At 47.4% G+C, this 16,398-nt stretch overlaps 1 protein-coding gene across 3 annotated transcripts in view; it reads left to right on the plus strand.

Annotated features, from left to right (window-relative positions):
• Positions 1–1,733: 1,733 nt before the first annotated feature.
• Positions 1,734–16,398, plus strand: part of nudcd3 (NudC domain containing 3) — a 43,209-nt gene continuing 28,544 nt past the window's right edge. For 2 of the 3 annotated variants that reach the window (XM_072485766.1, XM_072485765.1), the window contains exons 1-2: positions 1,734–2,126; positions 13,782–14,095. In XM_072485766.1, coding sequence (XP_072341867.1) covers positions 1,929–2,126; positions 13,782–14,095 — 512 coding nt within the window. In that variant the 5' untranslated portion in view covers positions 1,734–1,928. The remainder of the gene's footprint in view (positions 2,127–13,781; positions 14,096–16,398) is intronic. The other variant, XM_072485764.1, reaches the window with a different exon arrangement.

Below are 16,398 nucleotides of genomic sequence, written 5' to 3' on the forward strand. Positions count from 1 at the left end.
TGTGGGAGAAAACCGGAGCACCCGGAGGAAACCCACGCAGACATGGGGAGGATGTGCAGACTCCGCACAGACAGTGACCCAAGCCGGGAATCAAACCCGGGTCCCTGGCACTGTGAAGCCTCCGTGCTAACCACTGTGCTACTGTGCCGCCCATACAAAGCTTTATCAGCTGATTTTCACAAGAAAACCAAACACACGGTATTATTCCTTGTGGTTTCCTCAGCAGAAACAGAGGAGAAGCCTGAGAAAGTGTTATCATGACTTTGTCGGAGAAAACATCTGTCCATCGATGTGTTACTTGTTCCACATTTCAGTGCCATTCTCTGTCCAGGAGCCACAGCTGTGCAGGTCCTCCTACATGGCCCAATCTCATTGGAACCAAATCCTGACATCCACATATTCTACTGACGCTCAAGGTGCAGTTGAACATCCTTGACTTCCAGCGTGTTTAATGCGCAATTATGTGCCAGTTACATGCAGCACTCTGTGAGAGCATTTCTTTAACAGCATCATCAGGTGGCCCATTTAGAGCAAGATTACGCATCAAGTCCCAAATCGTCTTCTTGCTTGAAATGCTCCTGCTGGACTCGTACGTTCCCCTGAGCTCAATGTTACATGACCTAGGTCTTAGAAAGAACAGAGCTCTGTGCTGGAAGTGTTTGGCAGGACAGCAGGTGTAGTTGTCCATGTTATGGGTATCCATAATATTTAAAGATGGCTTGAAGGCCAAAGACAAAAAAAACCCTCACTTGCCCCCCCAAGCCAGGGACGACCCCCAACCTGGAACACTTCAACCTCCTGACCAAGCCCAAACCCTTTGAACTTGAGTGTCCTTGAGCTGCAGGCCGAAATGGAAATGGCTACTCACCTTCTCAGTTCCCCTCCGCAGCCATTGTGCCAGTTCTATGTTTTTAAAAAGCAGGACTAAATGAAGCCTGTGTGATTTCTCGCTGGGGAGCTGGTTCATTCTTAGGTGGCTGTTCCATTCAACTTCAATCTCGCTAATGAGATTGAAATGAATGCAAATTGTGTTGTGATATATATGTGCTCACCATATTTGGGCGAGATCTGGAACTTGCCAGTGGGAGGGGGCTTATATTGCCTTTCCTACTATTTAACCAGCACGCCGAGATCCACGCCAGATGCAACATGGTAGTTAAATCACACCCGAGTTTGACCATGTTCTTGTGTGTTTTACTGCCCCTTCCCCATTTATCCAGTATTAAGCCAGTATTTCCATTTCCATGTGAGAAGATATAAACAGGCTCATGCCATGATCTGAAGAAGAGAATATTCTTTCTCTGGTCAGCCAACAGCAACAATCGATTGTTTGGGTCTTTGATCTGAGTGTTGTTTATGGACATGCGTCTCGGATGTGTTTGAAGTGCCAACAAATTAACATTACGTGTGCTTCATTTTGAATTCTTCTTGGCATTGAAGATAACTTTTACTGCAAGGGAAGAGAATAAATGGGACATCGTTCTTGATCTTGCAGACTTCTCTTTTTTTTAAATTGACAAGTGCTTTTAATTTTAAAATATAGGTTGCTGAATCATGAATTTTGTGCCACTGAAAAAAATCGAACTGGTAAAGCTGAGGGAACTGCAACTTTCACTCGACAGCTTGCAATAGAAATGCAAATTTGAGGTGTTGCAAGATTGCAATCAGCAGGAGCTGGTCCTTCGTTCCCTTCTGACTGTTGTCTAGGAACCTTTATTTCGGGACGAGGTGACGGGGGGAATCTTTGTCGCGGTGGACGGAATCTGGCGGAAGTATTTTGGGGAAATCCGCCGAAAAAAAAACCCCGAAGAAAGTTAAAAAGGGAGAGAAGGAGAAGAGTGATACCGTCCTGCAGTCGGGTCAGGGTCCGAATCTGACAGGAGGAAAGGACTGCCCTGTTCGGCGGCAGTTTGTACCCAGCTCTGGAAATGGACGGGCCTCCTGAGAGGACCGAGATGTACGACCAGGCGCTGCTGGGCATCCTACAGCATGTCGGCAAGATCGAGAACTTTCTGGAAGTTTTTTTCGGGTTCCTGTACAGGAAGACCGACTTTTTTCGCCAGATGGTGTTGAGGGAGGACAAGCTGGGGTTCCCGCCTGGGGTGGCCGAGAAACTGGCCTTGAGGGTGAGTGCAGGCTGCGGGCACACACCCACCCACCGCATAGCTTTGTTCTCCAATCGCCTCCAGTTTTATGTCCTTGTCCTCTTCGACTCAGGTAAAGGTCTCATCTCCCCGCATCCCTTCCGCCCTTTCCATGCGTTACAGGGCAGTATCTCTGAAGTTGACAGCTCCAATCCTGCCGCAGCTGCAGCTGTTATCCTCCATTCATGCAGTTGTTGACTCTTTTGACTTGGCTATTCTAGCGCTATTGCTAGCCTCTCGTATTCTTTCCTCAAACTTGAACTCCTTCACATCTCTGCCATATCCTAAATCGTATCACGGTCCATTCACTTATCACTACTGTGCTTGCTGCCCTGTGTTGATCTCTGGTAGATCTATGTCTTATTTTTCACTTTCTTCCTGTCTCTAACAGTCTCTGGCTCCATGAGGTCTAAGTACTGCTCCAATTTTGGTTTCTGCACTTTCCATATTTTCATTGCTCTGCCGTTGAGGATGTGCCTTCAATGTCTGAAGTCGCGAGCACTGGAATTCCCAATCTAGTATCTCTGACTTCCTCCTTTTTATTTTCCTTCTGCACTGTGCTTAAAACCTGCCTCGCGGGACTTCCGGTTGCGGCTATGCCTAGGTAGGTCGCACGTTCGGCAGCTCACGCCGGGAACGGACTTTTGGGCTCTTCAGAGGGGCCACAATGGCAATTGTTTGACGGCTCCCACTGTGGGAAGGTGACAGCAAGGTTCCCCCGACACTATATGGATTTGACCAGAAGTGGAGCGGCTAAAAAAGTGATCCTGGTGCAGTGGAAAGTGCGAGGGAGGAAAAGCAAGATGGCGGCGGGTGGAGACCAAGCAGTGTGGTCGCAGGAGCAGCAGGAGTTCCTTAAACGCTGCTTTGCGGAGCTGAAGATGGAAATGCTGGCGCCAATTAAGGCGGCGATTGAGAAGCTTGTGGAGACCCAGAAGGCACAAGGGGCGGCGATCCGGGAGGTGCGGCAAACAGCCTCGAAGAACGAGGACGAGATCTTGGGCCTGGCGGTGAAGGTGGAGGCGCACGAGGCGGTGAAGGTGGAGGCGCACGAGGCGCTGCACAAGAGGTGGCAGGAAAAATTTGAGGACCTGGAGAATAGGTCGAGGAGGAAGGATCTTTGGATTCTGGGCCTCCCTGAAGGAGTGGAGCGACCCGATGCCGGAGCATATATGAGCACGTGCTCAATTCGCTGATGGGCGCGGGAGCTTTCCCGAGGCCCCTGGAGCTGGATGGGGCTCATAGGGTCCTGGCAAGGAGACCCGCCGCCAAGGGCTGTAGTGGTGAGATTCCACCGCTTTGTGGACAGAGAGTGTGTCCTGAGATGGGCTAAAAAAGAACGGAGCAGCAGGTGGGAGAACACGGAGATCCGAATTTACCAGGACTGGAGTGCGGAGGTGGCTAAGAAGAGGGCTGGTTTTAACCGGGCTAAGGCGGTTCTCCATTGGAAGGCGGTGAAGTTCGGGATGCTGCAGCCAGCGCGATTGCGGGTCACGTTCCAGGATCGGCACCACTATTTTGAAGTGCCTGATGAGGCATGGAACTTTATCCAGTCTGAAAAGTTGGCATCAAACTGAGGGTTTGTCGTTGGGGGGGGGGGGGGGGGGGGGGGGGGGGGTGTTTACTGCGTTTGGGGAATGTTCTTTTTGTTTTGTGCTGGGTGGGGATGGGTGAATGGATTTGATGTGGGAGAGTGTGGCCGTCGGTGTTGGAGGGGCAGGGCCCCGGGGAGGAAAAGGGGGGATGGAGGCCCGGGGATGGGGAGTTGCGGTAAGGCCACAAAAAGGAGCTGCGGCAGAGGGGGCGGGGGCGGCTCAGACGGAAAGCTTGGGCTTTTTCCCGCGTTAGGGAAGGATGGGGCGGGGCCGGGGGGGAGGGCGGTGCTGGAGAGGAGCGCACACTGACTGCCAAGGGAATTATCACACTGGGGGGTCGATGGAACGGCGAGAGAGGCCGAGGTCAGCAGGAGTCAGCTGACTTACGGGAGTGTTATGGGGGGAGCAAAATGGCTAGATGAGGATCTAGCGGGGGGAGGGGGGGGGAAACTGTGTTGCTGCTGCATTGGCCAAAGGGGAGCTGGAAGTAGGAAAGGTAGTCTGGGTGGGGTCCGCGACCTGCGCGACTGGAGGGTGCGGGAGGTGCGGGCACGTGGCTGCCCTAGAAAAGGAGATGGCTAGTGGGGGGGGGGGGGGAGGCGAGGCGAGGGTCGAGTAGCCCCCTGATCCGGCTGATAACTTGGAATATGAGGGGCCTGAACGGGCCAGTCAAGAGGCCCCGGGTGTTCGCGCACTTAAAGGGACTGAAGGCAGATGTGGTTATGCTCCAGGAGACACATCTGAAGGTGGCAGATCAGGTTAGGCTGAGAATTGGATGGGTCGGGCAGGTCTTTCATTCAGGGCTGGATGCGAAGAACAGAGGGGTTGCAATACTGGTGGGGAAGTGGGTGTCGTTCGTGGCACTGAATATTGTAGCGGATAATGGAGGTCGATCTGTGATGGTGAGCGGTAGGTTGCAGGGGGTGCGGGTGGTACTGGTGAGCGTATATGCCTCGAATTGGGATGATGCTGGTTTATGAAACACATGCTGGGTCGGATTCCGGATCTGGAGGTAGGAAGCTTGATAATGGGGGGGGGACTTCAACACGGTGCAGGACCCAGCACTGGACCGTTCTAGGTCCAGGACGGGCAAGAGGCCAGCTGTGGCCAAGGTGCTCAGGGGGTTTATGGACCAGATGGGGGGAGTGGATCCATGGTGGTTTGCCAGACCGCAGGCCAGGGAATTATCCTTCTTTTCCCATAGAGCCTACTCCCAGATAGTTTTTTTTTCATTTTGAGTAGGGCTCTAATCCCGAAAGTGGAGGGAATGGAATATTCGGCCGTAGCCATCTCGGACCACGCCCCGCATTGGGTGGAGCTGGAGTTGGGGGAGGAGAGGGACCAGCGCCCGCTGTGGCGCCTTGATGTGGGACTGTTGGCGAATGAGGGGGTGTGCGGGTAGGTGCGGGGGGGTGTATTGAAAGATACTTGGAGGCCTACGACAACGGGGAGGTGCAGGTGGGGGTAGTCTGGGAGGCGTTGAAGGCGGTGGTCAGGGGAGAGCTAATCTCCATTCGGGCCCACAGGGATAAGAGAGAGAGAGAGGAGGGAGGGGTTGGTGGGGGAGATTTTAAGGGGGGACGGGAGTTATGCAGAGGCCCCCCGAGGAGGGGCTACTTCCGGAGCGACAGAACCTCCAGACGGAATTCGACCTGATGACCACTGGGAAAGCAGAGGCACAGTGGAGGAAAGCGCAAGGGGCGGCGTATGAGTATGGGGAGAAGACGAGTCGGATGCTGGCTTCGTAAGAGCGAGGCAGCGAGGGAGATTTGTGGAATGAGGGATAGAGGGGGGAATACGGTGCGGAGTGCGGTGAGAATAAACAAGGTATTTAGGGACTTCTGTGGGGATCTGTTCAAGTCTGAGCCCCCAGTGGGGGAGGAGGGGATGCGACGATTCCTAGATCAGCTGAGGTTCCCGGTGGTGGAGGAGGAGCAGGTGGCTGTTTAGGGGCGCCGATTGGGCTGGAGGAGCTGGTTAAAGGATTGGGGAACATGCAGGCGAGGAAGGCCCCGGGGCCGGATGGGTTCCCGGTTGAATTTTACAGGAAATAGGTGGACCTGCTGGGCCCGTTGCTAGTGACAACTTTTAATAAGGCGAGGGAGATGGGGACCTTGCCCCCGACAATGTCCAGGGCGCTGATTTCTTTGAACTTGAAGCGGGACAAGGATCCATTGCAATGTGGGTCGTACAGACCGATCTCGCTCCTCAATGTTGACGCTACGTTGCTGTCGAAGGTGCTGCTTACGAGAATTGAGGACTGTGTCCCGGGGGTGATTCGTGAGGACCAGACGGGATTTGTGAAGGGTAGGCAGCTAAATACACATGTGCGGAGGCTCCTCAATGTGATTATCATGCCCTCGGTGGAGGGGGAAGCGGAGGTAGTGGCAGCTATGGACGCGGAGAAGGCCTTTGATCGGGTGGAGTGGGAGTATCTTTGGGAAGTGTTGTGGAGGTTTGGGTTCGGGGAGGGGTTCATCAGTTGGGTCAGGCTGCTATATAGAGCCCCGGTGGCGAGGGGTGGCTACAAACCGGCCGAGGCCGGGGTACTTATGGCTGTACCGGGGGGACGAGGCAGGGATGTCCCTTATCCCCCTTGTTTGCACTGACAATTGAGCCGCTGGCCGTGGCACTGAGGGAGTCCAGGAAATGGAGGGGACTGGTCCGGGGGTGGGGGGGGGGGGGAAGAGAGGAACACCGGGTGTTGTTGTATGCCGATGACCTGTTGTATGTTGCAGATCCAGTGGAGGGGATGGCAGAGGTCATGCGGATCCTTAGGGAGTTTGGGGACTTTTCGGGGTATAAACTCAACGTAGGGAAGAGTGAGCTCTTTGTGGTGCATTCAGGGGACCAGGGAAGGGGGATAGACGAGGGAGGAAAGGAGCTTTCGGTACCTAGGGATCCAAGTAGCTAGGAGTTGGAGGGCCCTGCACAAGCTCAATTTGACGCAGTTGATGGAGCAGATGGAGGAGGATTTTAAAAGATGGGCTATGCTGCCACTCTCACTAGCGGGTAGGGTGCAGCATAGGGACGTTTGCGAGCCTAGGGGCGCTGGAGGAAAAGTTTGGGCTATCCCCAAGAAACGCTTTCAGGTACATGTAAGTGAGGGCGTTTGTGAGGCGGCAGGTGAGGGAATTCCCGCTGCTTCCGGCACGTGGGATTCAGGACCGTGATTTCGGGTGTATGGGTTGGAGAAGGCAAGGTTTCGGCGATTTACCAGGAGCTGCAGGAAGAGGAGGTGGCCTCGGTGGAGGAGTTAAAGGGAAAGTGGGAGGAGGAGCTTGGAGGAGACAGATGAAGGTCTGTGGGCTGATGCCCTGAGTAGGGTTAATTCTTCCTCCTCTTGCGCCAGGCTCAGCCGAATACAGTTCAAAGTTAATCACAAAGGGGCGAGATTGAGTAGGTTCTTTGGGGTGGAGAACAGATGTGGGAGGTGCTCAGGGAGCCCAGCAAATCACGTCCATATGTTCTGGTCGTGCCCGGCGCTGAATGGGTTTTGGAGGGGTTTTGCGAGGACTATGTCCAAGGTGGTGAACGCCCGGGTCAAGCCGAGCTGGGGATTAGCATTATTTGGGGTATTGGACAAGCCGGGAGTGCAGGAGGCGAAAGAGACCGGTATTGTGGCCTTTGTGTCCCTGGTAGCCCGGCGGAGGATTTTGCTACTGTGGAAGGATGCGAAACCCCCTCATGTGGAAGCTTGGATCAATGACCTGGCAGGGTTCATCAAGCTGGAGAGGATAAAGTTTGCCTTGCGAGGGTCTGTGCAAGGGTTCCTCAGGCGGTGGCAACCGTTTCTAGATTGCTCCTTAATTGGCGAAGAAAAATAATTGACTACTCTGAATTATTTTAAAAAGTAATCAATTATATTTTACTGTACGGGCTTCCCAGGTGAGTAGCACAGGAATGTACACAGCCTAACATTGGAGTTGACTATTGAGTGTTCAAAAGCAGTAGAATTTATTTACTGAGCTGTCCAGGGCCCCATTGTGAAGAGAAAAAAAGTGACTGCACAGGAATAATACTGGCCTAAAACGGCAAACTTTGTGAATGGTCGATGGCTAGAATTAACCTTGTAAAACAGTGGAATCAAATCAGCCTTAAACTTGAGCTCCTTCAGATCTCGCTATATCCTTATTAAATTACTGAACCACAACGGGGATAAAACATCTATTATAATAATTAGATCTTTTTAAATGTCTGGACTGTTTTAATTGATCAATATAAGAGTTGTGTCCGTTTGTGGGTTGATTCAATGGGCGGTACCTTGTGCACGCGGAGACGCATGGAGCATTCTCAGGATTGGAATGGGTGAAGCACATGGAGCTGCAAACGACAGGCAGCACTGGGAGGGAGGGAGGTATTTGTGAAGCCCCACAACACACTTACCATGATTGTGGAGATTGTTTCGATGAGGGATGGGGATGGTAAGATATGGATGAGACATAAGATGATTAAAATGGATAAGGGTGGCAAAATGACCATGGCAATTATTTGAATTAACCCTACCTATTATTCAAAAGCTATACTTTGTATTAAAAAGGAAGATTCACTCGATTTGAATCAAAATATCTTAGAAAAGCTGTCGGGTGAATTAAAAGGCTACGTCAAGAGTTGATCCCATTGAGGAACATGATAATGTGCCTTGACCCTCCATAATTTTGATACAGTCAATCTCTGGCCATGCCTTCATACAACCTTAGACTTAAGGCAGGAGCAGTACGGACTTCATAGAGCCATAGATTTTTACAGAATGGAAACAGGCCTTTTGGCCCAGCTTGACCATGCCTCTCATTTTCTAACACTAAGCTAGTCCCACTTGCCCGCATTTGGTCCACCCTGCCCATGTAACTGTCTAACTTTTTTAAAGGAGAAAATTGTACCTGCCTCTACCACTGCCAGCTCGTTCCAGATGCTCACCACCCTTTGTGTGGAAAAAAGTTCCCCTCTGGTCTCTTTTGTATCTCTCCCCTCTCACCGTAAACTTATGCCCTCTATGTGGAGATGCCGGCATTGGACTGGGGTGAGCACAGTAAGAAGTCTTACAACACCAGGTTAAAGTCCAACAGGGTTGTTTCGAATCACTAGTTTTTGGAGCACGGCACCTGATTAAGGAGCAGTGCTCCGAAATCTAGTGATTCGAAACAAACCTGTTGGACTTTAACCTGGTGTTGTAAGACTTCTTACTGTGCTATGCCCTCTAGTTCTAGACTCCTTTACCTTTGGGAAAAGATGGTGACGATCTACCTTATCTATGCTCCTGATTATTTTATAGATCTCGTGAGGGATATGGGCTGGAAGAAGTTACCAAGATAGGAGGGATAAGGCAGTGGTTTTTTTTAAAAACTAGGATAATTTTATAATTGAGTTAGTGTTGCCAGCTTTGCAGTCTATGAAATCGGCATACTGGTGCAATGTGGGTACTTTTCTGGGCTTCTAGATTTAGCCCACACCCAGAAGGTGCTTGAGCAACTCCGGGGTGGATCTCTGATTTTCCCCATTGTTTAATGCCTACCTAAAGTACATCAGTGATGCACTTATTTTAGTGAAGCATTTTGAAGGATCCATTAAATTACAATTCATTCAGTTCCAATGTTGCTGTGAAGCTTGGGTCCGAAGTGAGGACTTGGTCATGAAACAAGATAGGCAGCTCGGAAGCTGTTTTCCTCGATTTATAGATATTGAAATTATGATTGGTAGATTTCAAAGAAGTAGTGTTTGTTTCTCAAATAATATGAAGCATTTTCGATATAAAACCAACTTTCAACTTGGGAGAAAACAATTCTGTGAGGAGGAACGAGTCGCAAGCCTACCTTCTTGAAAGTATTTCTATTTCTCAATCTATTTTAATGTATGGACAATTTTATGTAGCTTTTTCCAGAGGAGACATTTTGATTCTGTTTCAGTCTTTGGTGGAAAGATAACGAGAAATCCTCGGCTGGATTCTCCACTGTCGGGATTCTCCATTGCGCTGGCAACCCGCGGATTTCCCGATGGCGTGTCGCTACCCACAATGGGAAACCTCATTGGCCGGCTGGTGAGACGGAGAATCCCAGGGGCATGCCGCACCAGAAATGTGGTGCGGCGGGTCAGAGAATCCCACCACCTGTATTTTCAAATGTTCTGTAGCAGCAAAGGTACAAATGTGAATGCAAATGTTTTGTGGATCTGTGTGAGGTTGCAAGTATTTACTTTCCACATCCCTGAATCGAGAAGGTTGAGTTGACCGACTTGCCTTGTGTCCTTTGCCCAGGATACACTGTCGAAGTCAACCGGTATTTTTCAAACTTTTTTCCCCGGGACCCATTTTTGCCAACTGAGCGACCTTTGGGACTCACTTGATGGCTGGCACAGACACGATGGGCTGAAGGACCTAGTTCTGTGCTGTAAAACTCGATGAAATAGGGAGATATTCGAAGTGCAGAGGAGTACCTCAAGGTTGATATTAATGTTTGAATTATGGAAAGAACAAGATTTGCATTTAGCTAGCACCTTCACAATTATATGAGCACCAAGTAGTTTGCAGCCAATGAAGTACAGTCACTGTTGTAATACCAACATATGCACTGCAAGCTCATACAAACAGCAATGCGATAAAGACCAGATAATCTGTTTTTGTGATGTTGATTGTCGGACATCAGGAATAGCTCCCTGCTCTTATTGAATGTGTCCCATGGAATCTTTTACATCCACATGAGAGGCAGAGCCTCCATTTGCCATGGTATCTGGAAAAAAACATTTCTAACAACCTAGCATTCCTGCTGTACGACACAGGGGTGTGGCCTAGATGTGGAGGTGAACCCACAACCGTCTGCCTGATATCGATACCAGCACATTATCCACTGAGCCATGACTAACACTGAGGAAAGGCTACAGAAATGTAGGCTTAACAACCCATAATTCTTGAAGGCAATCTTGCAGGGGGAGATGAAGTATGATAATAAATGGTTGTGAAAGATGAATCCAGAACATTACAGAAAATTAAACTGAGAGTAAGACAAAGGGAAACCTATTTAAACTCGAGGGCAGCTTTTCGAATTGATGTCAAGAATTTTTTCACTTAACGATGCAAGATATTTTTGGAGGAGGGTGTGGGGATGACATTGCGCAGACAAAGGCAGCAAGTGTAATTGTTCTGTGTTAGGTTTAATCCAGTAAATGCAATGAGTTTTGCTGCGGGTGATGATCGACACCCAGACCCATAAAGAAAGAAGATGGTTTTCTACAAATCTTATTGTCCCACAACACATTTTGAATGGATGTGCAAGCCTTCAACCTGCCGTTTAGCTTTCCAAATGCTGCTTCCAATGTGCAGACTAAGAAAGAGCGAAAGGGTGTGTCTGTGTGGAGGGCTTGCACGGTGGGGGTCTGTTGTAGCTTCTCTGCAGAAATGGGGACTGAGTCTCTTGGTACATGATCCTGGAAAGCTACTTAGTTGATTGAAAGACTTGAGTTCAGTGAAGAATCTGATGATGATCAGACGTCCCTTACTTGGCTTCAGTCTTGTCTGTGAAGGTTCCAAATTACAGCTAACCATCTGGCTTGCTGTTGGGATGTCTTGTCAGCTGGCAAGTCCAATCTGCTTCTCACTCCTGGGCCATACATTCTCATGTATATCCCATCACAAAAGCCATTTTTGTGGCAGTCTTTCTGTTTGCAACCTCCTGATTTTACCCAGTAGTTGGGATATTTATGTTAATTCCAGGGTGCACGGCGACCCTTTTTACACCTGCCCGCGACCCACCCGTGAGCCCGACCCCCACTTTAAAAAAGCTTGAAATAAATAATAAAATTAACTTTTCTGGGGTCAGACCTGCTTCTCATCATGGCCCCTGAAAACAAGTCAAGTGGATTTAATTTGCCATTATTAATGGTCCTGGATTCTCCAAGATGAGGATGGTAACTTTTTACTTTTAAACCCAGTTCCTACAGTATTTTCTGTTTTTGTCCAACAAAGCACATGTTGACTTTGAGGAGAGTTTAGAAATAAGCACTAATCAGTATGATTAATTTGCTGGGACTGTGATATCAAAAATAATCCTTGAAAACAAAGTATTGCATTTATGTAACTTACACAACCAATGGATATGTATTGAATCACTTTTTATTTATTATTCTGTGACGTCACATTATTTTGGATCCTGTGATCTTGCTCTAGCACTTTGATTCAAAACCTTTGTAAAACACTGATCCCTAATGATTGTTCTGTCACTTTTTTGCCCTCTATACAATCAGCAGTTTCTTTGTCGACTTCAATTTAGTTCATTACTACTTTAACCCTGTTGAAAACCATTATGTTGATTGCAATTCAAATAAAGCATATCTATCATTAGGTTGCAAATGTTCCCACGCGCACTTTTAAAGGTGAGCAAAATCTTGCTAATAACACTTTAATAGCGCACCAAATCCTTGAAACGCCTAAGCACATGGTAGGTTTCTTGAGAGAGAAGCTGGCATGGTTCAAACTAATCATTGAACATGCTTTAATAAAATTTGTGAATGACTGATTCACCATGTACTTAGGTGATGGGGAAGATCAGAGGACCATTCCTGGCCAGCTCAAACAACCTTTGTAAGTGGACTAAAGCCATCAGCCGAGCAAAACACCCTCTGTTGTACCAGTATCGTAATTTCAGGGGGCATAATTTTCTGTTTTTTGACAGACTGACGCATCCATTCAAAATGACCGTTTCTTCCGCTGTATTGTTTGGCTGATGAAGGGGGTGGGGGATCGGGGCGCCGTTTTTAAAGGGTACCCTGATACATAAAATTGAAACCCTCCTGACCACAAGACGCCATTCCACCCTCAACCTTTCACAATGTCAATGCCATAGGAGAGCTCTCGCATGCTGATGTGAAGGGATTATGTAATGGGGTATTATCAGGTGGCGAGGCCTGATATTGATAATTTATTGTAACGGGCGGGGACAGTGGCAAAGGGATATCCCATTGGTGTAAATCGTGTTTTGGGCTCTGTGATATTTTGCGTCCTGGTCGCTATTCACACTTGCTGCAAAAACGGGTCAAAATCCTGGCCATAAACTTCTAGTCTGGCAACTTTCAAATTTTCTTCCTTGGTTTTTAAATACCTGCATGGCCTCATCGCTCCCATCTTTGTAACTTCTTCCGTCTGTATATCTGTGAGGTCTCTGCATTGCTCCACTTCTGGCCCTTTGCACATCCCTTTTTTATCGTTCCATCTGGTGAATGCTTTCAGCTGCCGAGACTCTTAGTTTCCAGTTTTGTCTGCCTGAACCTCTTCGCCTTTCTATTTTAAGACCCTCTTTAAAACTTAACTTTAAACCAAGCCGTTAATAATCTTTCCATTATCTCCTGAAAGAAAAACAAAATCCCAGAAATACTGATATCAATTCTGATAAAAGGTCATCCACCTGAAATGTTAACTCTACCTTTCTCTACACTTATGTTGGCAGAGCTACTGTGTATTTCCAACATTTTCTGTTGCCATTTCAGATTTCCAGCATCCATAAATTTTGCATCTCTAATATCTCCAGCAGATCAAAATGTGTTTGATTGTATAAGAGGTCCTGGGGATATTTTCCAATGGTGATACACAAATGCAAGGTTTTTTTTTTGGTTTCTGAACAATCCAGTCCTGTAAAATGGTATCCACAGCCATCTGGATTTGGAGTCCTTGAACTCATTTTGTTTTGGATTCTCATAACTGTTGAGGCTTTCATTGCTTCAATTTTCGCTGTGACTTCTGCAGAAATGGGCAGTGTTCTTGCTAATGATGTCAGCCAGTCCTGCTGCAATGAAAAGTTATTCAGTCATTTGATCTGTTAGTTGGGTGTGTACTGTTTCTGATAAATAGAGATAGGTGAAGGTCATTCAGCTCCTCCAGCATGCTCTGCCATTCAGTGAAATCATGACTGACCTGTACCTCGGTTCTAATCTCTCATTTTAGCACCTCTTATCATAGCTTGTTACCGTTACCTCATACAAAGTGTAGATTACATCCTTGAAAGCAAATGGGCCAAGTGCAGCCAGTGTTTTTATAACTTGGCTTCATTTTGTTTTCAAGGCTTTCAAGAAGTTTGAACGTTATTCTATTCAAGATAATGAGAGACGGGTGCAAGAGCTGGAGAAGAAACTGAAGGACAGGAAAATGGAAGAAGACAAGCTATGTGTCCCACTTCCTGGTCAGGAGGTGGAGATCGAATCAGCAGCAGAGGAGCAAGCTGAAGCAACCGTGACGGCTGAACAGAACACAGTGAGCACAGAGACAGATGAGCAAGTGATGTTGGCAGATTTGCAGCAGCCCACCGCGACTGATAAACAGCTAGAGGGCACTGCTGCTGCACCAGTTGTGAAACAGGAGCACTTTGAGCTTTCCAAGTATGTGTGTGTGTTTGTTCTTGGATAAAATAGGGAATAAGAATCAATATCCATCTGTGGTAGTTCTGAGGATGTGGGTAACAGCTGTAGTCTTTTTCAGGAGACCCGAGGGTTGTTATCTCTGCCTCTCCGCACATTCTCCCTGTGTCTGCGTGGGTTTCACCCCCACAACCCAAAGCTGTGCAGGGTAGGTGGATTGGCCACGCTAAATTGCCCCTTGATTGGAAAAATGAATTGGGTACTCTAAATTCATTTAAATTTTAAAAAAATCTCTGCCTCTCCCCTCAATTGAATTCCTGGTTCCACCTCACTGCGTCAAGCAAATGTAGCAGACTCTCTGCTGCATTGCAGATATTATTTGTCATGGGGTCTCAGTGCTCCTTTTATAGTGTTTATACTTTAGTAAATCTGTGTCCCTGCTTTGGCAGCTTGAATGACTGAAAGGAATTGGACGATAGATTTGTAAAATCGGGGTCAACTGGATCCATTTTGGACCTAATAATGAGGAGTAGCAATATAATTTAAGTGGGACAATTTTAAAAGGTGAGCACAGAATCACAATGATTCCAGCACACAAAGAGGTTATTTGATCTGCCTTTTCCTGTGCTGGCTCTCGGGAAGAACAACTCGCTTTGTCCCACTTGTCCACCTTTCCCTTCTAACCCTGCAATTGTTTTTATCATCATATAAATTTTGAAAGTTAGTTTGAAACCCTCAATTGAATCTGAATCCACCACATGCAGATCTGAATTATTCACTGTGTGTGTGTGTGTGTGGGGGTGTGGGGGTGTGTGGGGGTGTGTGGGTGTGTGGGTGTGTGGGGAGATATTTCCTCGTTGCTGTCACTTCTTTTGCCTGCCACCTAATATTGATGTCTTCTAATTCTGCATCCTTCTGCAAATGAGAACAGCTTCTCCCTATTTACCCTATCCAGACCCCGAGTGATATTGAACACATTTATAACATCTCCTCTTCATCTTCACTTCTCCAAGGAGAACAGCCTCAGCTTTTCCAACCAATCCACTTAAGTAAAGTCCTTCAACCCTGAAATGGTTTTCATGAATCTTTTCGACAACCTTTCTATTGCCTTCACATCCTTCCTGAACTGTGGTGCCCGGAACTGGAATGATACTCCAGTTGAGACTGAACCAGTGCTTTATTCAATTTTATCATCATGTCCTTATTTTTGTGCTGAAGGTCCCCTTGCTTATAACGTCCAGGATCCTGCATACTTTGTTCACTCCTTTCTCCATCTGCAATGCTGATTGGATTGGATTTGTTTATTGTCACGTGTACCGAGGTACAGTGGAAAGTATTTTTCTGCGAGCAGCTCAACAGATCATTAAGTACATGGGAAGAAAAGGGAATAAAAGAAAATACATAATAGGGCAACACAAGGTATACAATGTAACTACATAAGCACCGGCATCAGATGAAACATACAGAGTGAAGTGTTAATGAGGTCAGTCCATAAGAGGGTCATTTAGGAGTCTGGTAACAGCTTCATGTCCCCCTGATCCTGAGCCTCCTTGAGAATTGTCGCCTTGATTTTACATTGCCCCTCCTTATTCTTCCAACTGAAAAGAATCATTTCACAAATGAAGAGTGCTGGAATGTGGCGACTAGGGGCTTTTCACAGTAACTTCATTGAAGCCTACTTGTGACAATAAATTATTATTATAAATAGAGAGACCAAGAGATAGATACACACAAATCTTTGAACATGGCTATCGAGGTAATCAGACTATTTAAAAAAACAAATCCTGGGCTTTATAACTAGAGGGATACGAGTGCAAAAGCAATGAGTTTCTGCAATGCCAACAGAAATCAATGGTTAGGTCTCAGCTGAAGTATTCTTTTATAAAAAAAAAAAAAAATTTTATTAAAGGTTTTCATAAAATATCAATAACAAAATGAAAAAGAAACCCAACAGGGTTAAGTACAAAACACAGTCCAGAAAAACAACCCTCCATACCCCCCTCCCCCCTGTACATAAATAATAAATTAACATTAACACCACAACTTAATACAACAAGTATATACAACCCCACAGACTCGCCAGTGTAAATAACAAAAAGAAAAAGGTTGCTGCTGCCATTGACCAATGTCAACCGCTCTGCCAGAAAGTCTAAGAACGGTTGCCCCGCCTAAAGAACCCTTGTACCAACCCTCTCAAGGCGAATTTCACCCTCTCCAACTTAATAAACCCGGCCATATCGTTGATCCAGGTTTCCACGCTTGGGGGCCTCACATCCTTCCACTGAAGAAGAATCCTTCGCTGGGCTACCAGGGACGCAAAGGCT

The sequence above is a fragment of the Scyliorhinus torazame genome, chromosome 20 (assembly GCF_047496885.1).
Source record: "Scyliorhinus torazame isolate Kashiwa2021f chromosome 20, sScyTor2.1, whole genome shotgun sequence".
Taxonomy (NCBI): Eukaryota; Metazoa; Chordata; class Chondrichthyes; order Carcharhiniformes; family Scyliorhinidae; genus Scyliorhinus; species Scyliorhinus torazame.